Source organism: Taudactylus pleione, unplaced genomic scaffold (assembly GCF_031769625.1).
Source record: "Taudactylus pleione unplaced genomic scaffold, aTauple2 ptg000584l, whole genome shotgun sequence".
Classification (NCBI taxonomy): Eukaryota; Metazoa; Chordata; class Amphibia; order Anura; family Myobatrachidae; genus Taudactylus; species Taudactylus pleione.
In genome coordinates, this window is record NW_028284986.1 from 963,814 (window position 1) to 989,840 (window position 26,027).

The following is a 26,027-nucleotide window of genomic DNA, read 5'->3' on the forward strand; positions in this document are numbered from 1 at the left end:
ACAATACTGACACACGGGCTCTGCTAGTGATAACTCACCCACCGATTGTGTATGCGGCACTCACACACAAGCTCTGCTAGTGATAACACACCCACCTATTGTGTATGCCGCACAGCACTCACACACAGGCTCTGCTAGTGATAACACACCCCCCTATTGTATGCAGCACAATACTCACACACAGGCTCTGCTAGTGATAACACACACACCTATTGTATATGCGGCACAGTACTCACACACGGGCTCTGCTAGTGATCACGCACCCACCTATTGTATGCGGCACAGCACTCACACACGGGCTCTGCTAGTGATAACACACCAACCTATTGTGTATGCGGCACAGTACTCACACACGGGCTCTGCTAGTGATAACACACCCACCTATTGTGTATGCGGCACAGCACTCACACACAGGCTCTGCTAGTGATAACACACCCAACTATTGTGTATGCGGCACAGCACTCATACACAGGCTATGCTAGTGATAACACACCCACCTATCGTGTATGCGGCACAGCGCTCACACACGGGCTCTGCTAGTGATAACACACCCACTTATTGTGTATGCGGCACAGCACTCACACACGGGCTCTGCTACTGAGAACGCACCCACCTATTGTATGCGGCACAGCACTCACACACGGGCTCTGCTAGTGATAACACACATACCTATTGTATGCGGCACAGCACTCACACACAGGCTCTGCTAGTGATAACACACCCACCTATTGTGTATGCGGCACAGCACTCACACACAGGCTCTGCTAGTGATAACACACCCACCGATTGTGTATGCATCACAGCACTCACACACAGGCTCTGCTAGTGATAATACACCCACCTATTGTGTATACAGCACTGCACTCACACACAGGCTCTGCTAGTGATAACACACCCACCTATTGTGTATGCGGCACAGCACTCACACAAAGGCTCTGCTACTGAGAACGCACCCACCTATTGTATGCGGTACAGCACTCACACACGGGCTCTGCTAGTGATAACACACACACCTATTGTATACGGCACAGCACTCACACACAGGCTCTGCTAGTGATAACACACCCACCTATTGTATGCGGCACAGCACTCACACACGGGCTCTGCTAGTGATAACACACCCACCTATTGTGTATACAGCACTGCACTCACACACAGGCTCTGCTAGTGATAACACACCCACCTATTGTGTATGCGGCACAGCACTCACACACAGGCTCTGCTACTGAGAACGCAGCCACCTATTGTATGCGGCACAGCACTCACACACGGGCTCTGCTAGTGATAACACACCCACCTATTGTGTATGCGGCACAGCACTCACACACGGGCTCTGCTAGTGATAACACACCCACCTATTGTGTATGCGGCACAGCACTCACACACAGGCTCTGCTAGTGATAACACACCCAACTATTGTGTATGCGGCACAGCACTCATACACAGGCTCTGCTAGTGATAACACACCCACCTATCGTGTATGCGGCACAGCGCTCACACACGGGCTCTGCTAGTGATAACACACCCACTTATTGTGTATGCGGCACAGCACTCACACACGGGCTCTGCTACTGAGAACGCACCCACCTATTGTATGCGGCACAGCACTCACACACGGGCTCTGCTAGTGATAACACACATACCTATTGTATGCGGCACAGCACTCACACACAGGCTCTGCTAGTGATAACACACCCACCTATTGTGTATGCGGCACAGCACTCACACACAGGCTCTGCTAGTGATAACACACCCACCGATTGTGTATGCATCACAGCACTCACACACAGGCTCTGCTAGTGATAATACACCCACCTATTGTGTATACAGCACTGCACTCACACACAGGCTCTGCTAGTGATAACACACCCACCTATTGTGTATGCGGCACAGCACTCACACAAAGGCTCTGCTACTGAGAACGCACCCACCTATTGTATGCGGTACAGCACTCACACACGGGCTCTGCTAGTGATAACACACACACCTATTGTATACGGCACAGCACTCACACACAGGCTCTGCTAGTGATAACACACCCACCTATTGTATGCGGCACAGCACTCACACACGGGCTCTGCTAGTGATAACACACCCACCTATTGTGTATACAGCACTGCACTCACACACAGGCTCTGCTAGTGATAACACACCCACCTATTGTGTATGCGGCACAGCACTCACACACAGGCTCTGCTACTGAGAACGCAGCCACCTATTGTATGCGGCACAGCACTCACACACGGGCTCTGCTAGTGATAACACACCCACCTATTGTGTATGCGGCACAGTACTCACACACGGGCTCTGCTAGTGAGAACACACCCACCTATTGTGTATGCGGCACAGTACTCACACACAGGCTCTGCTAGTGAGAACACACCCACCTATTGTATATGCGGCACTCACACACCCATCTACTATTTGCAGCAAGACAATGACATCATGGGCCCTTAGGGCTCCAGCACACCAAGAACGCTCTGGGCCTCCATCTTTGTGTAGCCTATTCACGCTGCAAGTACAGATCAATGCTTCAAACATCAGTTACCAGAAGTCATTTACCAGAATAATTATTCTCCCTCGTTAGGAGCGATGTATGTAACTTATACATGTTTTCTACCTGTCAGTATAGAGAATAGAAGATAACACTTCCCCCATACAGCTTCTATAGGAGAGCGGTGCAGACAGCAGAATGTGCCGTTATCCTTCACATCTAAACATTGATTTATACTAGTGTAACTTACACTACATATATCTAAGGTGAAATGTGGTTGGTTGCTAGGGGCCACTGTACGTGGAATCTGATTGGTTGCTATGGGTCACAGTTACATATCTGAGGAGCAAAGAATGACAAGGTGAGAGGTAGGTCTGATTGGTTGCTATGGGTTACAGCTACATATCTGAGGTGCACAAAGTAACAAGGTGAGAGGTATAATTCCATTGGTTGCTATGGAATACAGCTACATATCAGAGGTGCAGAGCGTAACCAGGTAGAGAGCTAGGATCTGACTGGTTGCTATGGGTTACAGCTACATATCGGAGGAGCACAGAGTAGCAGGGGGGAGGGAGGTTCTGATTGGTTACTACGGGTTAGAGCTACATATCGGAGGAGCAGAGAATAACCAGGTAGATAGCTAGGATCCGACTGGTTAATATGGATTAAAGCGGATTGTCCTGTGATAAATATCCTCCCATGTCTCATAGAACCCAAGGAAGGACCAGCATATAACATGACCACACACCTCCCAAACAGACATTCATTTGTATGGCCAAAGAGAAACACGTATGATGGCGGGGTTACAGTGATCCCTCCTTATAATGACTGCTTAACACACATTGCAACCTGGGCCTGTAGTGAGGAGGTGATAATAAGCATGGTGCTTTATAATGGCTTTAATGCATGTTGCTGTATTCTGTGTAACGCAGCTATCTGATGGTGAGCAAGGTGCTGTTATACGGGGGTACAAAGAGGGAACACTAGGGGTTTGATGCTGAGGGAAACAAGTCCTTTTGCAGAGCGTACCATGAGTATTTTCGCACTGTGCATGCTCCGGAACCAGCTACAGGTGACGCACAGCCGTACACATCTCAGGCGCATCTCGACCTGCTAACAAAATGGGTAAAACCCTGCACATGGGCGAATATGCGCATAAAGAAATCTATGCACGTAGAACGGGAGCCCTTACCGGCTTGTGCTCAACTCAGCATCAGGCTCGGTATATTTCACTTAGGAGCGTAGTGTCCACCTGTGAGACCCAGCGACTATGTGGGACAAGAAGCATCTATATAGCAGGGGCAATGATATAAAGGGGAGATAGAAGGACAGTAGGGAAATCCGCGAACGCTACAGAAACGGCCTGGACGTAATTCTCACCTTCTGTGAATTCCGTGCATTTGGCAGGAGATGGTTCCAGAAAGGTGCAGCCTTGGAGTCTGTGCTCCTGCAGGATCCATGGAGGGCCTGACAGCTCTCGCCTCCTCTCCATCTCTTGCCGTGTCCTTCATCTTCAGAACATGATTCCCCGGTCTCAGAGGAGGGAAGGAGTTTTCTCTTCACTGCGTTATTACTACTCCCAGAGGTGCATAGGCGGACAAGGCCAGGGGGAGTCCTCTCTAAAGAATTCAGGTCTTCTCTATCTGCAGCCTGCAGGATCTGCTCTTGCTCACGTGGAACAGACGTGTCTTCAGATGCTATAAGACCGGCCAAGTTACCATTGGCACAGCCTGGACCGGGACCTAGATTGACCTCCTCTAGCTTTTTTGTTGAGGTCTCCGGATGTGCAATGTTGTGCAAAACAATATCAAGTATATGCTGGTGACTGTTAGACCCCTCTGAAGTCTTTGGGTTGATTGAGATATTTGCCCCATTGGTTTCAGAGGTGGTGGGCAGTCCTTCAGAGTTCCCCAGCTGAGTTCCTTTTGGGGTGCTTCTGTGCAAAGTGGTGCAGGGTGGAGGACAGGGTGAGTCAGCCCTTTTAAGGCCAACTCTGTTTGTAGGGTGAACTGTCAAACGCCTGCCGAGAGGGTCCTTGGAAGGAAAGCCTTCGGCTCTGTGTTCGGTGACGTGCAGTCCACTATGGGAGAAATGCTGAGCGGAGCTACACATTGGCATCTCTTCTGAAAGTAATCCGTCCTCGAAAACACCCTGATCCTCTTCATCTTCATCGGGCTGACAGTGCCCATGGGGGCCATCATTCCTGGAGTGACCCCAGAGAGCTCTTCTTGGACTTCTTGCTGGCTCTAGAAGCTGGTCGGGTGGTCCTCTCTTCAAGGCTTGTCGGCAAATGGCTTTAGGCCCAGGCACGTCAGTTGTTATGGAAACGTGATAAACCTTCTGGAGTTTGTGCTCCTTATCTGGGTACCCCACGACTACCCTGCAGTCCTGACCAGCATTCAGAACTCCAGCCTGGCCTGGAGAGGAGTCCACAGGTACAGACTGGCTGCTCTCTCCATCTGCCTCCTCCATGGGTGATGTGTCCATCTGGATGTGCCTCATGGATCCACCAAAACTGATCCTCCAAAACGCAGGACAGACTGGGAGAACTGGGGAGCTCCTGTGCAGCTTTATAAGTATAGGTGGGGCCAGTAAGGAGCCCTTGTCAAGTGGTTTACACGAACCCCAGGGAGTCCAGATTGCTCTGCATCTAAGGAAAGATGAATAAAATAAAAGAAATTGGGACTTTAACACCCCAATCACCTGCCGCTGCGTGCTTCCAACACATCTATCACCTGCCACTGTGTCCTTCCAACACTCCAATCACCTGCCACTGCGTACTTCCAACACCCCAATCACCTGCCACTGCGTACTTCCAACACCCCAATCACCTGCCACTGCATGCTTCCAACACCCCAATCACCTGTCACTGCGTACTACCAACACCCCAATCACCTGCCGCTGCGTGCTTCCAACACATCTATCAGCTGCCGCTGCGTGCTTCCAACACCCCTATCACCTGCTGCTGCGTGCTTCCAACGCCCCAATCACCTGCCACTGCGTGCTTCCAACACCCCAATCACCTGCCACTGCGTGCTTCCAACACCCCAATCACCTACCACTGCGTGCTTCCAACACCCCAATCACCTGCCACTGCGTGCTTCCAACACCCCAATCACCTGCCACTGCGTGCTTCCAACACCCCAATCACCTGCCACTGCGTGCTTCCAACAACCCCAATCACCTGCCACTGCGTGCTTCCAACAACCCCAATCACCTGCCACTGCGTGCTTCCAACACCCCAATCACCTGCCACTGCGTGCTTCCAACACCCCAATCACCTGCCACTGCGTGCTTCCAACACCCCAATCACCTGCCACTGCGTGCTTCCAACACCCCAATCACCTGCCACTGCGTACTTCCAACACCCCAATCACCTGCCACTGCGTGCTTACAACACCCCAATCACCTGCCACTGTGTCCTTCCAACACCCCAATCACCTGCCACTGCGTACTTCCAACACCCCAATCACCTGCCACTGCGTACTTCCAACACCCCAATCACCTGCCACTGCATGCTTCCAACACCCCAATCACCTGCCACTGCGTGCTTCCAACACCCCAATCACCTGCCACTGCGTACTACCAACACCCCAATCACCTGCCACTGCGTGCTTCCAACACCCCAATCACCTGCCACTGCGTGCTTCTAGTGCTCCACCCATCTTCCTGTCCACGTATTCATGCATGCTTTTAAGACCCTAACCACCTGCCACTGCGTGCTTCCAGTGCCAAACCATCTGCTGTTTGCATTTCACCCACTTGTCGCTTTCAGCACCCAACCAGTTCATTCAGCTTTCTGCCTCTTATTACCCACTATGGTTCAAGCATGCCCGCTGGTCATTTCCACAGGTAGACGCTTACCCCTGTATGTCCGTGTGCCGCCTGTGGCAGTGCGTTGGGCCCTCTTTGGCAGCTTGTCCACTTCCCTGGCACATCTAGCTGGTTAGTCCGATCATACTGGCATTTGCAGCTGCGAGAGAGACGCAGGGTCAGCGTGATACCCCGCACCATTCCGAGAGGAACCCCCACTCCGAACCAGCGCTGCTGTGATCCGAGTCAGATTACTGCTGAGGAGACAGAGACGGGAGCAGTGAGACAAGAGGACGAGAAACACACATATATACCGGACTGCAAATCAGTACCGATATAAATACACCCACACGCGGTACTAACGCGCACGGAAACATCCGCAGTTGGCGTTACGGAGCATGAGCGACCAGTTCCTGCGTCGCCATCTTGGGAGTATAAAGTTTAAGGATAACATCTGTAGTTCTCCCTATCACACCACATAAAGCTCCACACACATCGTGGTACAATAAATAATCCTCTCACGTCACAGACACAATCAGGAAGGGAGATACACAGTAAAGGAGATAATGAAGGCGAGGACGGACTCACATGATGAGGAGAGAATGGGGAAACAGCAGCCAGCCTCCTTATCCCCCCTCTTCAGTCAGTCAGCAGCACAATGGGGGGGCGGCTGGAGGGGGCCCTGCGGTCAGGCGAGGACAAACCCTGGGGTCAGCATTCTGTGGCAGCAAGAACGAAAACCCCTACCTAACCCTGACACAGCCAGCACAAGGGAGGGGGGGGGGGTAGGCTCCATCAGCCCAGGCACCAGAGGAGTTAGGTTACCTTGCCGTGACTATACCAGAACTTGCAGGCAGGCATGTTTATTCTAAACCTTGATTCTATTTCTGTAGCTCACCAGAAGCTTCATAAACTAGAGGCCTCCGAAGGCTTAGCCATCTGTAGTCCACGGCCTCCCTCACAGGGACAGACAAACACAGGGGCATGTGACAGTACACCTTGCCACATACACTGACATTACAGGGGGAGGGGGGGGCAGAGTCCCTCAGGTAAGGGATCGGGGGAAGTGGCAGAAGTGCCTCATCCAGACCTTATCCGTGCGCTGGGGAGACACCAGCTTTCTGCCAGCTCACAGGGAATTCCTAGCTCGTGAGATAACCGCAATGAAGATGCAGAAATAGCTCGGTATATAAAAAGACAGCGGCACGCCCAGGGACTGTGTGTTACTCATTTCATAGGATGCGTCAGCCAGGGGGGACGCTGGCAGGAAAGGCTCGTCGTCGTGTGTCAGATGAAGTGTCAGCTCTCTGCAGTCACAGAGCACTGTGCAAGCATTTCAGGACAAAAGGCCCAAAACACAGACAATGAATCGGTTACTTCATACAGGCGGAGAGTTACCGTCCTGCTGCCCCCCCTCCCCACACGCTGAGCAAACCACTGGGTTCTCTATACACAGGAGGCCGGGGGTCACCCCATCTGTGCTCATCATCTACCCCTAATTATAATCAGACAGATCAACACATAACCTTCAATTAATCCCCCGCTGGAGTCATCGTTCTCCATGCAGAGAATTAGAAGGAGGCTGACTGGTAAGGCAGCAAACATCCATCTGCATACAGCAGATAGCGGGGACGGTTAATCGCGGCTTGTGGGCGCGATGTGGGGATGCGCGTATATGTTTGCCACCTACAGTATCCTCTACATTGTGACATCACTGCTGTAGAGGTGCGAGCAGAAATCAGCGCTGAAGGGGGAAGTTGCGTGATCTATCGTTCCGGAACGCAATGAATCGCACCGAATGGAATTGGCCCCATAAGACAGGGGCTGGGAACCTTTTTTCTGCCGAGGGACATTTTGATATATATATATAAAACATTATTCGTGGGCCTGGTGCAGGCCACGCCCCCTTCATGTTATGTCACAGAGGGAAGGAACCACAATCACCAGTGATTACAGCAATGCCTGGAGCATACTGGTCCGGTGCAGGCCACGCCCCCTTTATGTGATGTCACACAGGGAAGGAACCACAATCACCAGTGATTACAGCAATGCCTGGAGCATACTGGTCCGGTGCAGGCCACGCCCCCTTCATGTGATGTCACACAGGGAAGGAACCACAATCACCAGTGATTACAGCAATGCCTGGAGCATACTGGTCCGGTGCAGGCCACGCCCCCTTCATGTGATGTCACACAGGGAAGGAACCACAATCACCAGTGATTACAGCAATGCCTGGAGCATACTGGTCCGGTGCAGGCCATGCCCCCTTCATGTGATGTCACACAGGGAAGGAACCACAATCACCAGTGATTACAGCAATGCCTGGAGCATACTGGTCCGGTGCAGGCCACGCCCCCTTCATGTGATGTCACACAGGGAAGGAACCACAATCACCAGTGATTACAGCAATGCCTGGAGCATACTGGTCCGGTGCAGGCCACGCCCCCTTCATGTGATGTCACACAGGGAAGGAACCACAATCACCAGTGATTACAGCAAAGCCTGGAGCATACTGGTCCGGTGCAGGCCACGCCCCCTTCATGTGATGTCACACAGGGAAGGAACCACAATCACCAGTGATTACAGCAATGCCTGGAGCATACTGGTCCGGTGCAGGCCACGCCCCCTTCATGTGATGTCACACAGGGAAGGAACCACAATCACCAGTGATTACAGCAATGCCCGGAGCATCCTGAGGATGTGAGGGCAGCGGTGTGACCGTCTGAGGCATCCTAAGGACGCTACAGGTGGCACTGCTGCATAGATTCTGGCCGCAGGGTGCCATTATAGGCACCCTGCTATCCAGATGAGGCTAGCAGAAAAAAGCTCCGAGGGCCAGACCAAATGATTCCGGGGGCCTTATACAGCCTTATACGGCCCCCCGGTCCGAGGTTCCCCATCCCTGCCATATGATTTAACTCTTTTTTTTTCCCCCACTATTCCCCACCCCCCATAAAAGTATTTATCTATAATCATGAAATATTTACAAAAACTTTTGTTATAAATAACATCTACTATATTATATCACTCTACTAAATTATTACTGGAATCTTCCAGCAGAAAATAATAGCCAACGTACCACCAAGTAGGATTACCTTTGCGGTTGGGGGAATTAGGGAGACACGTATAACGGTTTCGGCCTCCTCCGGAGATAAATGCTATTATACAGAATTCCTGCAATACCTTATATATTATGCCCGCTCCAGAAAAGCATTGTTTAGATTACCGATATCTATGTAATAATCCGCTAAAGTCTGTCTCGTCTCCAACATGCATGCGCAGTGCGAGTGGGGGTGCACATACGTCCATGGCTCTTACTGCTAGGGACAGAACAGACCCCAGCAAGAGAGGAGGAAGACCCACCGGGAGGTAAGGGGGGAGGGAAAACAATGGAGCCAGGTAGGCCGGTGGGGGTTAGGGTAGGACAGCACAGAGGGATGGGACGGAGGAGTGGGCAGAGGGGGGGGGGATAAGGCAGGTGTGGAGTAGTGAGGGGGGCAGGGGTGGTCTCTGGTAACCCCGGTTTCTTTATTAATAGCATACCTCCCAACTGTCCAGCATCTATTGAGAGCACGGGGGGAAGCCCAGGGGCTGCCCAGCATCTCGGCAATGCTGGGCACGCCCCATTAGTGATGTAAACGGTGCGCGTCATCTGACCACGTCCCCTTTGCATTTAGGCCACGCCCCCCTCTTCGGGCGCGAGCAGGTCCCGACTCCCTCCCAGCAAATGTTGGGAGGTATGCTAATATTTATGTACCTATAAAACATCCTCCATCGTTGTAAATAACAGAGGGCTGTCGTTATTGTTTATAATGATGCTGACCCCCCCCCCCTAATCCATATACTCCAGTAATGGGAGGAGATTCGGATCAGCAACACCCCTATAAAACTTGTGGCCTTTGTAGAGCATTTACTCACAATCCCACCCAAAGCTTAGAACCGACACCCGATAATACAATTTGGATTTCTGTAAATAATGATGAATCTATTGCCATGGCTTTGTATAATACAGTCCCGTCCTAACAGGAGCAATAAAATCCACCTTACATTGTAAAAGCGCAGGGGGGTTGGTGCTATAATAAATAACTGTATTATTACTGTATTATACTGAATGTGGTCTTCCTAAATCCATGTCCAGAAGCTCAGGGGTCTATGTACTAGGCACTGGAGAGAGATTAAAGTACCAACCAATCAGTTCCTAAATGTAACTTTACAGATTGTGGGGGGGATATTCATGAAAGCTTGGAGAGAGATAAAATTGTGAGAGATAAAGTACCCACCGATTGGCTCCTAAATGTCACTTTTCAAATCGTCTGACTTATCAACGAGTTTAAAAACTTGCAGCGTATAATAACGGCGCTCCAGCCAATCAGCTCCCAACTGTCATGTTTCAAACAGATGACAGTTAGGAGCTGATTGGCTGGAGCACCATTATCAGATTTAAAACTCGTCGTGTATTATAAAACTTGATAAATGGACCTCACAGACTGTAACATGACAGTTAGGAGCTGATTGGTTGGTACTTTATCTACATCCACTTTTCTGCCTACGCAGTGGGCTGAGCGTTTCCCCCTTATGTCTGAATCTCCGGTCCAGGACACAAACGAGGTCCCTACTTTCCCGTAAACGTATCTCCTGTGTTTAAATATTTACTCTTTCCTATGGACCGAGATAGACATGGCGGGGACCAGGCCCTAAGCACTAAGTGGGAGGATGACTTGGGGGCGCTGGAGGATAAGGATCGGAGGCAATAACTGGGTTCCCTGGTTTGCCAGGTTTTAGAAAATACAACTGTGGGGAAGATGTATCAAAGCTTAGAGAGACATAAAGTACCAACCAATCAGCTCCTAAATGACATTTTTCAAACACAGCCTGTAAAGTGACAATTAGAAGCTGATTGGCTGGCACTTTATCTCTCTCCAAGGATTGATACACCTCCCTCTATATTTCCTACTTAGGGCCGTATTCAATTAGAGGCGAAAAGTCGGAGAAGTTCCGCCTGTCCACCTTCTTCGCCTGTTTCAGAGGTGAAAACTTTTCGTTCACGTCCCCGCTTTTCGCCCAATTCAATTCCTAACCACGCGAAAATGGAAAGCGGCGAATGTGGAACATACTGTCAGAAGTGGGGAAATCAGTCTGTACCCCAAAAAAAGATGCACTAACATAGGGAATGAATGTAGATGTGTCCTAATACCCCTAACAAAGGTGTTTGGGGGCACTTAAGTAGTTTAAATTGCTTCTTAATAGCATCTTTGCATAAGTGGTGAAGAATGGCATAAAGCAGGATTTTTCCGTGAAAATAAATAGTCCAGTCACATTTGGGGTACATGAAAATGGGTGCTAGCGTATTTTTATGTCTCAAAAGTGAACTTTTAAAAAAACATCAAAAACGCACCTGCAATCCCAAAAACACCTGACCCATCCTTGCAGACCCCCAAGAAGTCTATTTCGATCGTTTTTATGCTTGTCCCCCCACTTTTTAACCTTTTCGCCCCAAAAATGAAAGTACTTTTTCGGGGTGTTCTTAGGTTTTTTTTTTTTTCTTCAAGATTTGGCCTTGGGGGGACTGTGCCACTGGTTCTGGTTTGTTTCCCCACAGTTTGCACCCCAAAATAAAGATTTTGCTATTCTTAGGAGAAACTTTTTAGTTTATTACATTGCATTGAGTTACCGCCTAGGCGAATTCCGGTTGGAATTGAATTTGGGGAGAAGTTCTGACCAGGCAAAAAGAAGCAATACGGGAAGCTTTTCCGCCGATTACGGCTTTTCACCTCTAATTGAATACGGCCCTTAGTATGTGTTGGATCACCGGAGTGGTTCGCTAGGGTGTAGCCTTCATCTTGCACACAATGTGTATTTCAGATGCTGAACATTTGCTATGGGCTTGTCTCAGAATGTGCGGGTGTGTGGGCAGAACTGAGATGCATATTCCCCTTAATGAATCCTGGCACTAGCATCTTTGGTTTACGCCTTAGGCATCCCACCAATGATAGCAGGCATACTGACGTTTAGTAACACCATATACATGATGATTTGAGCAAAGGATAGGTCTCACGCTAAGAGCTGTCCTTTACGGTGTGAGGACATCCAGGTTTATTATCCAGAAGTCCCACCTTGCACGGTGACGGGGGTCTCTGGGAAATGGTAAAAGAAGCCCATAGACTTCTTTTCGGCAACGCGCTGCCTACCGGAACCATAGACGAAATGCGACCAAAAATCCAAAAATGTAATTTTCAAAGGTCTGACCACATTTTAACCTTTGATGCATCCTGCCCATTGAGTCACAAATAGTTTTGTTGACCCAGATACTGGCATTACAGGCATATTAGCGATAGTCACTATGTAAAGCTCCGCAGGACAGAACCATGAGTGAGAAAGGATTGCAAACTCAGACGGAGAGTACTGCGTACAGTGGGCCTGATTCAGCTTGGATCACAACTGCTAAACGCAAGCAACTGACCGATAAATTGCGTACTGCGAGCCGGCCACCGAGATCGCAGTGACAATTCAGACCCATCACAGGGTGATTGTTAGGAAGTGCCGTTTGTAGACGGTGACGGTGGGTGGTTGGAGAAACGCAGGTGTGCCAGCTCGCTTGAACGTCGTTACAGGGGCGTGCATAAATTACCCAATGCGATGCCTTACGCAGCCTGAGGACTCATAGTGTGCGGTGAGGTTAGCAATTCTTGAGCCTGTGTAAGTGTGTGTGAGGATGTGATGGTACTCCATGTTACTGATGGTCTCTCAGTCTTGTGTAATCACTGTGTGTGATGAGGTTAGTAATTCCTGAGTAAGGTCAGAGCCTGTGTAAGTGTGTGTGAGGCTGTGATGGTACTCCATGTTACTGATGGTATCTCAGTCTTGTGTAATCACTGCGTGTGATGAGGTTAGTAATTCCTGAGTAAGGACAGAGCCTGTGTAAGTGTGTGTGAGGATGTGATGGTACTCCATGTTACTGATGGTGTCTCAGTCTTGTGTAATCACTGTGTGTGATGAGGTTAGTAATTCCTGAGTAAGGTCAGAGCCTGTGTAAGTGTGTGTGAGGCTGTGATGGTACTCCATGTTACTGATGGTATCTCAGTCTTGTGTAATCACTGTGTGTGATGAGGTTAGTAATTCCTGAGTAAGGTCAGAGCCTGTGTAAGTGTGTGTGAGGCTGTGATGGTACTCCATGTTACTGATGGTCTCTCAGTCTTGTGTAATCACTGTGTGTGATGAGGTTAGTAATTCCTGAGTAAGGTCAGAGCCTGTGTAAGTGTGTGTGAGGCTGTGATGGTACTCCATGTTACTGATGGTCTCTCAGTCTTGTGTAATCACTGTGTGTGATGAGGTTAGTAATTCCTGAGTAAGGTCAGAGCCTGTGTAAGTGTGTGTGAGGCTGTGATGGTACTCCATGTTACTGATGGTATCTCAGTCTTGTGTAGTCACTGTGTGTGATGAGGTTAGTAATTCCTGAGTAAGGTCAGAGCCTGTGTAAGTGTGTGTGAGGATGTGATGGTACTCCATGTTACTGATGGTATCTCAGTCTTGTGTAATCACTGTGTGTGATGAGGTTAGTAATTCCTGAGTAAGGTCAGAGCCTGTGTAAGTGTGTGTGAGGATGTGATGGTACTCCATGTTACTGATGGTGTCTCAGTCTTGCGTAGTCACTGCGTGTGATGAGGTTAGTAATTCCTGAGTAAGGTCAGAGCCTGTGTAAGTGTGTGTGAGGCTGTGATGTACTCCATGTTACTGATGGTATCTCAGTCTTGTGTAGTCACTGCGTGTGATGAGGTTAGTAATTCCTGAGTAAGGTCAGAGCCTGTGTAAGTGTGTGAGGCTGTGATGGTACTCCATGTTACTGATGGTATCTCAGTCTTGTGTAGTCACTGTGTGTGATGAGGTTAGTAATTCCTGAGTAAGGTCAGAGCCTGTGTAAGTGTGTGTGAGGATGTGATGGTACTCCATGTTACTGATGGTATCTCAGTCTTGTGTAATCACTGTGTGTGATGAGGTTAGTAATTCCTGAGTAAGGTCAGAGCCTGTGTAAGTGTGTGTGAGGATGTGATGGTACTCCATGTTACTGATGGTGTCTCAGTCTTGTGTAATCACTGCGTGTGATGAGGTTAGTAATTCCTGAGTAAGGTCAGAGCCTGTGTAAGTGTGTGTGAGGCTGTGATGGTACTCCATGTTACTGATGGTTTCTCAGTCTTGTGTAATCACTGTGTGTGATGAGGTTAGTAATTCCTGAGTAAGGTCAGAGCCTGTGTAAGTGTGTGTGAGGCTGTGATGTTACTCCATGTTACTGATGGTGTCTCAGTCTTGTGTAATCACTGCGTGTGATGAGGTTAGTAATTCCTGAGTAAGGTCAGAGCCTGTGTAAGTGTGTGTGAGGATGTGATGGTACTCCATGTTACTGATGGTATCTCAGTCTTGTGTAATCACTGCGTGTGATGAGGTTAGTAATTCCTGAGTAAGGTCAGAGCCTGTGTAAGTGTGTGTGAGGATGTGATGGTACTCCATGTTACTGATGGTTTCTCAGTCTTGTGTAATCACTGTGTGTGATGAGGTTAGTAATTCCTGAGTAAGGTCAGAGCCTGTGTAAGTATGTGTGAGGATGTGATGGTACTCCATGTTACTGATGGTATCTCAGTCTTGTGTAATCACTGTGTGTGATGAGGTTAGTAATTCCTGAGTAAGATCAGAGCCTGTGTAAGTGTGTGTGAGGCTGTGATGGTACTCCATGTTACTGATGGTGTCTCAGTCTTGTGTAATCACTGTGTGTGATGAGGTTAGTAATTCCTGAGTAAGGTCAGAGCCTGTGTAAGTGTGTGTGAGGCTGTGATGGTACTCCATGTTACTGATGGTATCTCAGTCTTGTGTAATCACTGCGTGTGATGAGATTAGTAATTCCTGAGTAAGGTCAGAGCCTGTGTAAGTGTGTGTGAGGATGTGATGGTACTCCATGTTACTGATGGTTTCTCAGTCTTGTGTAGTCACTGTGTGTGATGAGGTTAGTAATTCCTGAGTAAGGTCAGAGCCTGTGTAAGTGTGTGTGAGGCTGTGATGGTACTCCATGTTACTGATGGTGTCTCAGTCTTGTGTAGTCACTGTGTGTGATGAGGTTAGTAATTCCTGAGTAAGGTCAGAGGCTGTGTAAGTGTGTGTGAGGAAATGATGGTACTCCATGTTACTGATGGTTTCTCAGTCTTGTGTAGTCACTGCGTGTGATGAGGTTAGTAATTCCTGAGTAAGGTCAGAGCCTGTGTAAGTGTGTGTGAGGCTGTGATGGTACTCCATGTTACTGATGGTATCTCAGTCTTGTGTAATCACTGTGTGTGATGAGGTTAGTAATTCCTGAGTAAGGTCAGAGCCTGTGTAAGTGTGTGTGAGGCTGTGATGGTACTCCATGTTACTGGTGGTTTCTCAGTCTTGTGTAATCACTGTGTGTGATGAGGTTAGTAATTCCTGAGTACGGTCAGAGCCTGTGTAAGTGTGTGTGAGGCTGTGATGGTACTCCATGTTACTGATGGTATCTCAGTCTTGTGTAATCACTGTGTGTGATGAGGTTAGTAATTCCTGAGTAAGGTCAGAGCTGTGTAAGTGTGTGTGAGGCTGTGATGTACTCCATGTTACTGATGGTATCTCAGTCTTGTGTAGTCACTGTGTGTGATGAGGTTAGTAATTCCTGAGTAAGGTCAGAGCCTGTGTAAGTGTGTGAGGCTGTGATGGTACTCCATGTTACTGATGGTGTCTCAGTCTTGTGTAGTCACTGCGTGTGATGAGGTTAGTAATTCCTGAGTAAGGTCAGAGCCTGTGTAAGTGTGTGTGAGGATGTGATGGTACTCCATGTTACTGATGGTATCTCAGTCTTGTGTAGTCACTGTGTGTGATGAGGTTAGTAATTCCTGAGTAAGGTCAGAGCCTGTGTAAGTGTGTGTGAGGCTGTGATGGTACTCCATGTTACTGATGGTGTCTCAGTCTTGTGTAATCACTGTGTGTGATGAGGTTAGTAATTCCTGGGTAAGGTCAGAGCCTGTGTAAGTGTGTGTGAGGCTGTGATGGTACTCCATGTTACTGATGGTATCTCAGTCTTGTGTAGTCACTGTGTGTGATATGGTTAGTAATTCCTGAGTAAGGTCAGAGCCTGTGTAAGTGTGTGTGAGGATGTGATGGTACTCCATGTTACTGATGGTTTCTCAGTCTTGTGTAATCACTGTGTGTGATGAGGTTAGTAATTCCTGAGTAAGGTCAGAGCTGTGTAAGTGTGTGTGAGGCTGTGATGGTACTCCATGTTACTGATGGTATCTCAGTCTTGTGTAACCACTGTGTGTGATGAGGTTAGTAATTCCTGAGTAAGGTCCGAGCCTGTGTAAGTGTGTGTGAGGATGTGATGGTACTCCATGTTACTGATGGTGTCTCAGTCTTGTGTAATCACTGTGTGTGATGAGGTTAGTAATTCCTGGGTAAGGTCAGAGCCTGTGTAAGTGTGTGTGAGGCTGTGATGGTACTCCATGTTACTGATGGTGTCTCAGTCTTGTGTAATCACTGTGTGTGATGAGGTTAGTAATTCCTGGGTAAGGTCAGAGCCTGTGTAAGTGTGTGTGAGGCTGTGATGGTGCTCCATGTTACTGATGGTGTCTCAGTCTTGTGTAATCACTGTGTGTGATGAGGTTAGTAATTCCTGGGTAAGGTCAGAGCCTGTGTAAGTGTGCGTGCGGCTGCGATGGTACTCCATGTTACTGATGGTTTCGCAGTCTTGCTAAACATTACGGATGCGTGTAAAGTGGGCGTCCTTATGTTGTGCTGTGACGGCATAGCGATCGCAATGGATTAGCATAATATCGCAGTTGACCTGCGTGCGTAATTGCAATTGCATTCACAGTTGCGATCGGTAGTGAATAAGGCACAGTGTGAAGATTGCAAGCTCTATGGGAAAAGAAAAGATTGCGCTGCTCTAGAACAGGTTAAACATTATCATCTGGGGGCGCATTTCCCTTCTAATATATCCACATCCCAGGACTAATCCTGGCACCGTGCCTGGGCATGCCTTAGCTCAGGAGACTGGTAGGCAGGGATGCCAGCCTGTGCAAAGCAGAGAGTGGGCACAGCTCATCTGACAAACCCAGCGAGCTTCCCCTTCATACTCCCTGACAGGATGACCGGCTCCTAATATTACCCCGTCTGCTCAATGGCCCCAGCGCCGCCACAGCGCAATAAGCAGATTCCGCAAAACAGCAAGAATAATGCACAAAATACTTAAGACCCTGATCTTACCTAAGAGTAAGGGGCAGAACAAGATGACGACAATAACTCACAGGTCTGATAATTCAGCAAAGATTCATAAAAATGATTTATTTCAGAGTGAAGTCCGGGGGAAGATCAGGCCGCGAGGGGGGAGAGGTGCGGTTAAATTGGCAGCATTTCCACGCCGATGGAAACTCGTCCCCCTTGCAGCCCCTATGGGTCTGTAATATCATCGTTATTATAAGTGTCTGGATTATTGCAGTGTAATAGCTGTCTGGCATTTCTTTATCGCACAACATTCTAGAGATAGAAGAATTGTGCTGTGTACACAGGCGGATTCTTGCATTACCATAATGTAATTAGCGGCCAGAGATGGTCTGACTCATAATCATCCCCTATATTGGTAACTCACCATAAGTGGATTCTGGACACCAAAAAGTGGCAGGTGTAGGGAGCACTCACACCTAACACAACCCTGCCTATACCACTCACAACTAACATAACCCTTCCTATACCACTCACACCTAACATACCCCCGCCTATACCACTCACACCTAACATACCCCCGCCTATACCACTCACACCTAACATACCCCCGCCTATACCACTCACACCTAACATACCCCCACCTATACCAATCACACCTAACATACCCCCGCCTATACCACACACACCTAACATACCCCCACCTATACCACTCACACCTAACATACCCGCAGCTATTCCACTCACACCTAACATACTCCCGCCTATACCAATCACACCTAACATACACCCACCTATACCACACACACCTAACATACCCCTGCCTATACCACTCACACCTAACATACCCCTGCCTATACCACTCACACTGGTGCACACTGACACCTAACATACCCCCCTGCCTTCGGATAATCATGGGATGCATTGGATTCGGAATTAGGCCCTAGAACAGTAATCTATCGCAAGACTGGCTGCATCACTGCCGGGAACTTTATCATCTAATTCTCAGCAACCTGCGATTTCCCAATTTCCTCTGCTTCTCACATCAATACAGTCTCCCCTTCTCTCTGATCACAGACGGCGTAAAGAAGGAAGAAGACCTCTTGCAGCACCTTCCCCCTTGTACAGAAGAAATGCCCATTTAACATCTGCGTTCCCAGGCGCAGAAGCCGCAGGGACCGTGTTTAGTACGAGTTGAGACAGAGACGCTGCACCTGCCATAGACTTGTGCAAGTGTTGATGGTTTCTTGAATCACTGGCAGAATTACAGCGTATAACGATGCTAAACGTGGGTGTTTCAGGGCTCGCACATTCAGGCGCACGCTAGTACACGAGGGGAAGGTGTAAAGTAGCATTTGCATATTATTGCTGCTGTGACTCCACAAACATACTCTCAGGCACTCGGAGAGGTAATGAACACTGACACGGCCCCCGACATTCCGTCTTGATGGCGCCATAGCACAGGAAGTATACCTCTCTGTATCACACAGTGGCCATCTTGTGTCCCCGACCCCATACGCTCTCATAACGGTTTTACCTCATTTAAAACCAAAAAGGAAGCATGGGGTGGATTTTATGAACCACTCCAATTTACGAGAGCCCCGAGCACAGAATTACTCACTTGACCAACTGAGCTTACAATCTAGTTACTGTCACCCGACGCACAGGAAGACAAAGCTACTTTCAAGAAGTCACAAAGGAGGCGACGATGAACCTGGTTCTGATATAACATTTTGGGATCAGCGGTCAACCCATCTAATAATAATAATAATGCTGGTGTCACTTAACACACAGGACCTCACTCAGAGTCGGTCGTAAGCGGCCACTCGGTTGTACGCCTAACGATCGAGAATCAGAAAAAAAAAAACAATCGCACGGCCGGGCGATCGCAACCAAAGTGACGCCCATACATGAACAATGCACCTCCTCTAGCTAGCGAGTGATAGCAGCTAGCGATCGAGTCGATCGTTATCAGTCGCTGTATGGTCATTTTCTTCTGATGGCTGCGGCCGCTTGTGTTGTGCGCAAATTACACCAACAATTAACAAAAAACCACATAGAATAAGCCATCTCCAAGAAATATATTTAATCTTATTATTCTCTAAAGCAAACGCAGCTGAATCAATTACAAGCCAATTAGCAGTGTTATTAGCAACAACAAACGATTATTAGCTGCTTGCATTGTGTGGCACAATATAGAAACATCAAACATAACATCAGTCACATTCGATAGTATCGATTGTACTCTGGGGCTTGAGAGAGCACGTACCCAACCTCAAGCTGTACGATCAGCCAGGCCTCTAACCTGCTCGCAGAGTGACGTTTTACTACTTCCGGCCATCTATGTCGTGCGTAGCAGGAAATTTATGTACGCCCCTAAAACGCCCTGAAAACGGTGAGGAACGCCTGCGTTTTCAGACCACCACCCCCTCACCACCCACAAACGGCCTTTCATGTCAATCAACTCTCGGAAGCCACTTCCTGCTCGTAAGCCGAACGATCGACAGCATTTTGGATCGCGAGGTCTCGTATGCACATGCGCACAACTAACCGTACGCATGCGTGGTTTGGAAACATCGGATGCGTACGACCGAGCGGCAGCTTACGACCGACTCTGAATGAGGTCCACAGTGCGTAAAGCACCGAGGCTGGTGACCGGGTGACGCTGCCCTGCATTCTCAGACTGGCAGCGTATGGTATGCTTAGAGGGCACCAGATAAGAATAAACAGTTATCTGCAGCGTCCTATGGCTCAATAACCTCTGCTCTAGTATCCCGTCTGCAAATGGAGCCACACTCCCAGCTGACTGTGTATCAGCAGCAGATACAGATATACATCGCACTGTCGGAGGCCTTTCCGTGGCTCACATAGGATACGAGTTCTGCAAGACCTGACTGAGAGCGTGTTTATACAAACCACCAGCAAGACAGGATGGGTGTAGTGACTTCTAAAAGCGCATTCACATTTCCATGATTTTAATGCAAGCCAGCAAGCATATTATTATAAAACAAAGATTAATAAAAAATAATCATCGTGTTCTGCCTGCAGACACACTGCACTTTTTCTACATACACCTAAAAATCAATATAACAGGGAAATAATGATTTCTATAAGAGACGCAGCTATAATACATCACAGAGGTGGAGCAGAGACGGCCTTGTATCCATACACTGCTGATCAAATCGCGCCGTGACTCGGTTCCGCCCAGCCAATTAGCTCTCAAAATGTGCATCTCGTACGCACAAATAAAGCTACTGGAAGAGACAAAGCTGTACTGCTAGCGTACGCAGACCGCCGTGATTTGCGACATTTGCTAGTTTCAGCCCCTCCCCCTTGTGTTTTATCGTGCGTCTGAATGTGCAAGCCGTGAAACTACCGCTTTCAGCGTCTCTGCATGCAGTAACAAGTGCTGCCGGTGATTCTTGACATGCCACAGTCAGTGCAAGGGTTATCAGGACTTTTTGCGCAATTGCAAATAACCTCTCAACTGCAAGAACATCGGCATTGCGTTTGAACTGCGTGCATCCTGAATCAGGCCTGGAAGATTCATTAAAATGCGTTTGGTACAAAACGTTTGTTCTGCAGCACCGGACTGCACGGAACGTTGTGCGCAGCCCTGGGCCGCGGTGTATATGTGGCTTCATTGTATCTTGTGATAATGTATAAAATAAAAAGGTGTACGTGCATTGGTGGTCTAGCGAACTGGGGTCTCTTCTCTCATTTTATTGGAGCTTAAAAATGTCCACTTTCTTCTAAGACGCCTGCACCTGCTTGCTTCCTGTGACAACCAGATAAGCCCCAAACACATATGCGTTCTCCGGCTGTCCCTTGTTTGATTCCAGTGTCTCAGAGCTCCCCTCTGCTCTCTATCATGGCACAACTGATAGTGAGCAGAGGCCCAAGGGAGAATTAGCCATCACTATCCAGGAAGCGCTGCAGCAGCGTGACCACATACCGATAGGTAAGCACTTTCAGGCGCCAATGCTGGGGCCTCATTGGGGTAGTGGCATAAACACTTATGACACAGTAGGAGTCAGCAGCAGGGAGTTACTGACAGTGAAAGGAGATCCCTAAGCTCCCACAGGTGACAAAGTAAGCCCACTTAGGTCTGAGTGACACCTAGGGGTAAATTTACTAAAGTGAGAGTTTTTAGAAGTGAGTTTTAAAAGTGATGTTGCCCATAGCAACCAATCAGATTCTAGCTATTATCTTCTAGAAGGTGCTAGTTAAATGTTAAGCAGAATCTGATTGGTTGCTATGGGCAACATCACTTTTAAAACTCACTTCTAAAAACTCTCACTTTAGTAAATTTACCCCCTGTACTGGACGATGGAGTAAGGACATCCGGTCACATTAGCTTTTGCAGTTTTATAGTGGCAGGAAAATAATTGGCTTTTAATGATGCCCCTCGCCCGCACTGATCGGATGACAGAAGCAGCGCTTCAGCTATCACTGCCCAGCAAACGGGAACGCAGCGATTTGAGCCGTAATAGGATAGAGAGGCGAGTATAGAGAGCGCCCGAGCTCATTCTGCTTAATGCAGGCCCCAAACCACAGGAGTTAGGATATATTTACTAAAGGCCGATGTTGTGTTTCTGGGGCCAAATCCCACAGTTACTAACAGAAATTTTTTTATTTGTTTATTGTTTAAGTATTAGTAAATGTGGGATTTAGCCCCAGAAACACATTGATTTTAATTTGATCAAAATAAAAAAAAAATCGACCTTTAGTAAATATACCCCCTAGCCCCAACAGCTAACATGGTCTCAGGCAGTGTATTGTTGAAAATATTGGCAAATGTTTGCAGAAATTAATTAAAAATATTTTGCATCGTTATTACTATTTGTTATAGTTATTATGTAAATAAAACAGTGTGGGAGCCGTACACAGCAGTCAGGTCTCACCTGGAGCTGGTTGGCTATAAGGGTGTGCGCAGGGTCACTGTGTGTCTGTAAGAGCCGTGCACAGCAGTCAGGTCTCACCTGGAGCTGGTTGGCTATAAGGGTGTGCGCAGGGTCACTGTGTGTCTGTAAGAGCCGTGCACAGCAGTCAGGTCTCACCTGGAGCTGGTTGGCTATAAGGGTGTGCGCAGGGTCACTGTGTATCTGTAAGAGCCGTGCACAGCAGTCAGGTCTCACCTGGAGCTGGTTGGCTATAAGGGTGTGTGCAGGGTCACTGTGTGTCTGTAAGAGCCGTGCACAGCAGTCAGGTCTCACCTGGAGCTGGTTGGCTATAAGGGTGTGCGCAGGGTCACTGTGTGTCTGTAAGAGCCGTGCACAGCAGTCAGGTCTCACCTGGAGCTGGTTGGCTATAAGGGTGTGCGCAGGGTCACTGTGTGTCTGTAAGAGCCGTGCACAGCAGTCAGGTCTCACCTGGAGCTGGTTGGCTATAAGGGTGTGCGCAGGGTCACTGTGTGTCTGTAAGAGCCGTGCACAGCAGTCAGGTCTCACCTGGAGCTGGTTGGCTATAAGGGTGTGCGCAGGGTCACTGTGTGTCTGTAAGAGCCATGCACAGCAGTCAGGTCTCACCTGGAGCTGGTTGGCTATAAGGGTGTGTGCAGGGTCACTGTGTATCTGTAAGAGCCGTGCACAGCAGTCAGGTGTCACCTGGAGCTGGTTGGCTATAAGGGTGTGTGCAGGGTCACTGTGTATCTGTAAGAGCCGTGCACAGCAGTCAGGTGTCACCTGGAGCTGGTTGGCTATAAAGGTGTGTGCAGGGTCACTGTGTGTCTGTAAGAGCCGTGCACAGCAGTCAGGTCTCACCTGGAGCTGGTTGGCTATAAGGGTGTGTGCAGGGTCACTGTGTGTCTGTAAGAGCCGTGCACAGCAGTCAGGTCTCACCTGGAGCTGGTTGGCTATAAGGGTGTGCGCAGGGTCACTGTGTGTCTGTAAGAGCCATGCACAGCAGTCAGGTCTCACCTGGAGCTGGTTGGCTATAAGGGTGTGTGCAGGGTCACTGTGTATCTGTAAGAGCCGTGCACAGCAGTCAGGTGTCACCTGGAGCTGGTTGGCTATAAGGGTGTGTGCAGGGTCACTGTGTATCTGTAAGAGCCGTGCACAGCAGTCAGGTGTCACCTGGAGCTGGTTGGCTATAAGGGTGTGCGCAGGGTCACTGTGTGTCTGTAAGAGCCATGCACAGCAGTCAGGTCTCACCTGGAGCTGGTTGGCTATAAGGGTGTGTGCAGGGTCACTGTGTATCTGTAAGAGCCGTGCACAGCAGTCAGGTGTCACCTGGAGCTGGTTGGCTATAAGGGTGTGTGCAGGGTCACTGTGTATCTGTAAGAGCCGTGCACAGCAGTCAGGTGTCACCTGGAGCTGGTTGGCTATAAAGGTGTGTGCAGGGTCACTGTGTGTCTGTAAGAGCCGTGCACAGCAGTCAGGTCTCACCTGGAGCTGGTTGGCTATAAGGGTGTGTGCAGGGTCACTGTGTGTCTGTAAGAGCCGTGCACAGCAGTCAGGTCTCACCTGGAGCTGGTTGGCTATAAGGGTGTGCGCAGGGTCACTGTGTGTCTGTAAGAGCCATGCACAGCAGTCAGGTCTCACCTGGAGCTGGTTGGCTATAAGGGTGTGTGCAGGGTCACTGTGTATCTGTAAGAGCCGTGCACAGCAGTCAGGTGTCACCTGGAGCTGGTTGGCTATAAGGGTGTGTGCAGGGTCACTGTGTATCTGTAAGAGCCGTGCACAGCAGTCAGGTGTCACCTGGAGCTGGTTGGCTATAAGGGTGTGTGCAGGGTCACTGTGTGTCTGTAAGAGCCGTGCACAGCAGTCAGGTCTCACCTGGAGCTGGTTGGCTATAAGGGTGTGTGCAGGGTCACTGTGTGTCTGTAAGAGCCGTGCACAGCAGTCAGGTCTCACCTGGAGCTGGTTGGCTATAAGGGTGTGTGCAGGGTCACTGTGTGTCTGTAAGAGCCGTGCACAGCAGTCAGGTCTCACCTGGAGCTGGTTGGCTATAAGGGTGTGTGCAGGGTCACTGTGTATCTGTAAGAGCCGTGCACAGCAGTCAGGTCTCACCTGGACCTGGTTGGCTATAAGGGTGTGTGCAGGGCTACTGTGTATCTGTAAGAGCCGTGCACAGCAGTCAGGTGTCACCTGGAGCTGGTTGGCTATAAGGGTGTGCGCAGGGTCACTGTGTGTCTGTAAGAGCCGTGCACAGCAGTCAGGTCTCACCTGGTGACAGATTTTATTAAATTCCCTCAATTGACATTAAGTAAATGTGTAATTGTAACTATGGGGGGGGGGGTTAAAAAGTATTTTTAATAACATATTTACTTTTTTTTTTCCCATATACCTAGGTGGTGCCTGCCCTCTGCCCCCGTATCCATAGTCCCCCCACTGTAAAGTTACTTCTCACTCCCACTAGCAATAGACACCCAACCCCTAGCGTAAATTGTCCTCCATTAGTATTACCCCCTCTACCCACTAGTGGTAATAGATCCTCAGTTTGTGTAACCCCCCCACATTCCCAGCGCAACGGGTCACCATTTCTGGACATGCCCCCCTCCTCTGCCAGTGACCAGTGTCATTTAATAATTTTAAATCTCTCCATCACTAATTTTTTTTTTAATTGGGGCATTACACCCCCTTCCTTTTACAAGGCATTCTGGGGTGCGATTCCGGCAGTGATGTCAGCGGACACCGACCGTCGCATCACTGCCGGGGGTGTACGGGGAGTCAGAGAAGATCAGTTCTGCACTTGCACAAAACTAATTTCCACTGCAAAACCCGGGGGACACAGGAAGGCGGACTGGTCGCACTTGTGATGTCACCTTGTCAGATTAAACACTTCTGGCTCCGGACGCGTCACATGCAACCACGCCAGTTATGTGGTTGAGAATGGATTGTAATCCGGGGTGGGGGTGGGGGGGTAGTTTGTATTAGTCAGGAATTAGGCCGCACAATTTATTTACATACAGTTAGAAAATTACGTTAAATTGCGCAGCTCTGAAAGGGAGAAATCGTGGTGGTTAGTTTGCGCCACCAGAGTTGGTGATAACCGTTAATGGACTAATTTTAGCGCAAAACTGTCAGGATATGTCGCAGTACCTCTGGTAGACCACTCCTAATTAATAATGATGTATTTAAAAAAGTATTTAAATAGTGAAATCAGGCCAAGCAGACAGCAGAAAAATGGGTTCAGGAATATGGGACATGTAGGTAGATGCACTGTAGGATGTAACAGACGTTTTTCGAGGTGCAGATCGTAGTTGATGCAGTGTTTCCCCTACTTGTATATAAACACAACAGAGATATTAAAATGTACCACAAAATACTATCTGCTGGAATAAACTTGCTGGCTATAATAGATCATCCATAAATAAAAGTTCTAATATTCAAGCCTGCGAGACCTTATAACAGCCCCCGACTCTGTCCTTATTGCCACTCACTATCTTATTTACCACTTTTCAGGGTTTCCGGACGGTATAACGCACCCGCCAGATGGCCCTGAACTGGCGTCTGATATTTAATTGCGCAACTTGTTCCAATACTACCAGTACAGTTAACATGCGGAG

The 26,027-nt window shown here is 48.8% G+C and overlaps 1 protein-coding gene across 3 annotated transcripts in view; it reads right to left on the reverse strand.

The window, feature by feature from the left end:
- ATOSB (atos homolog B) overlaps positions 1–26,027 on the reverse strand; it is a 111,841-nt gene that overhangs the window by 77,773 nt on the left and 8,041 nt on the right. The window contains exons 1-3 of one of the 3 annotated variants that reach the window (XM_088453620.1): positions 22,423–22,451; positions 6,359–6,564; positions 3,875–5,144 (exon numbers count right to left, since the gene is read on the reverse strand). In XM_088453620.1, the coding sequence (XP_088309746.1) occupies positions 3,875–5,144; positions 6,359–6,432 (1,344 nt within the window). In that variant the 5' untranslated portion in view covers positions 6,433–6,564; positions 22,423–22,451. Of the gene's footprint in view, positions 1–3,874; positions 5,145–6,358; positions 6,565–22,422; positions 22,452–26,027 lie in introns of those variants that run through there. The other 2 variants (XM_088453618.1, XM_088453619.1) reach the window with 2 other exon arrangements.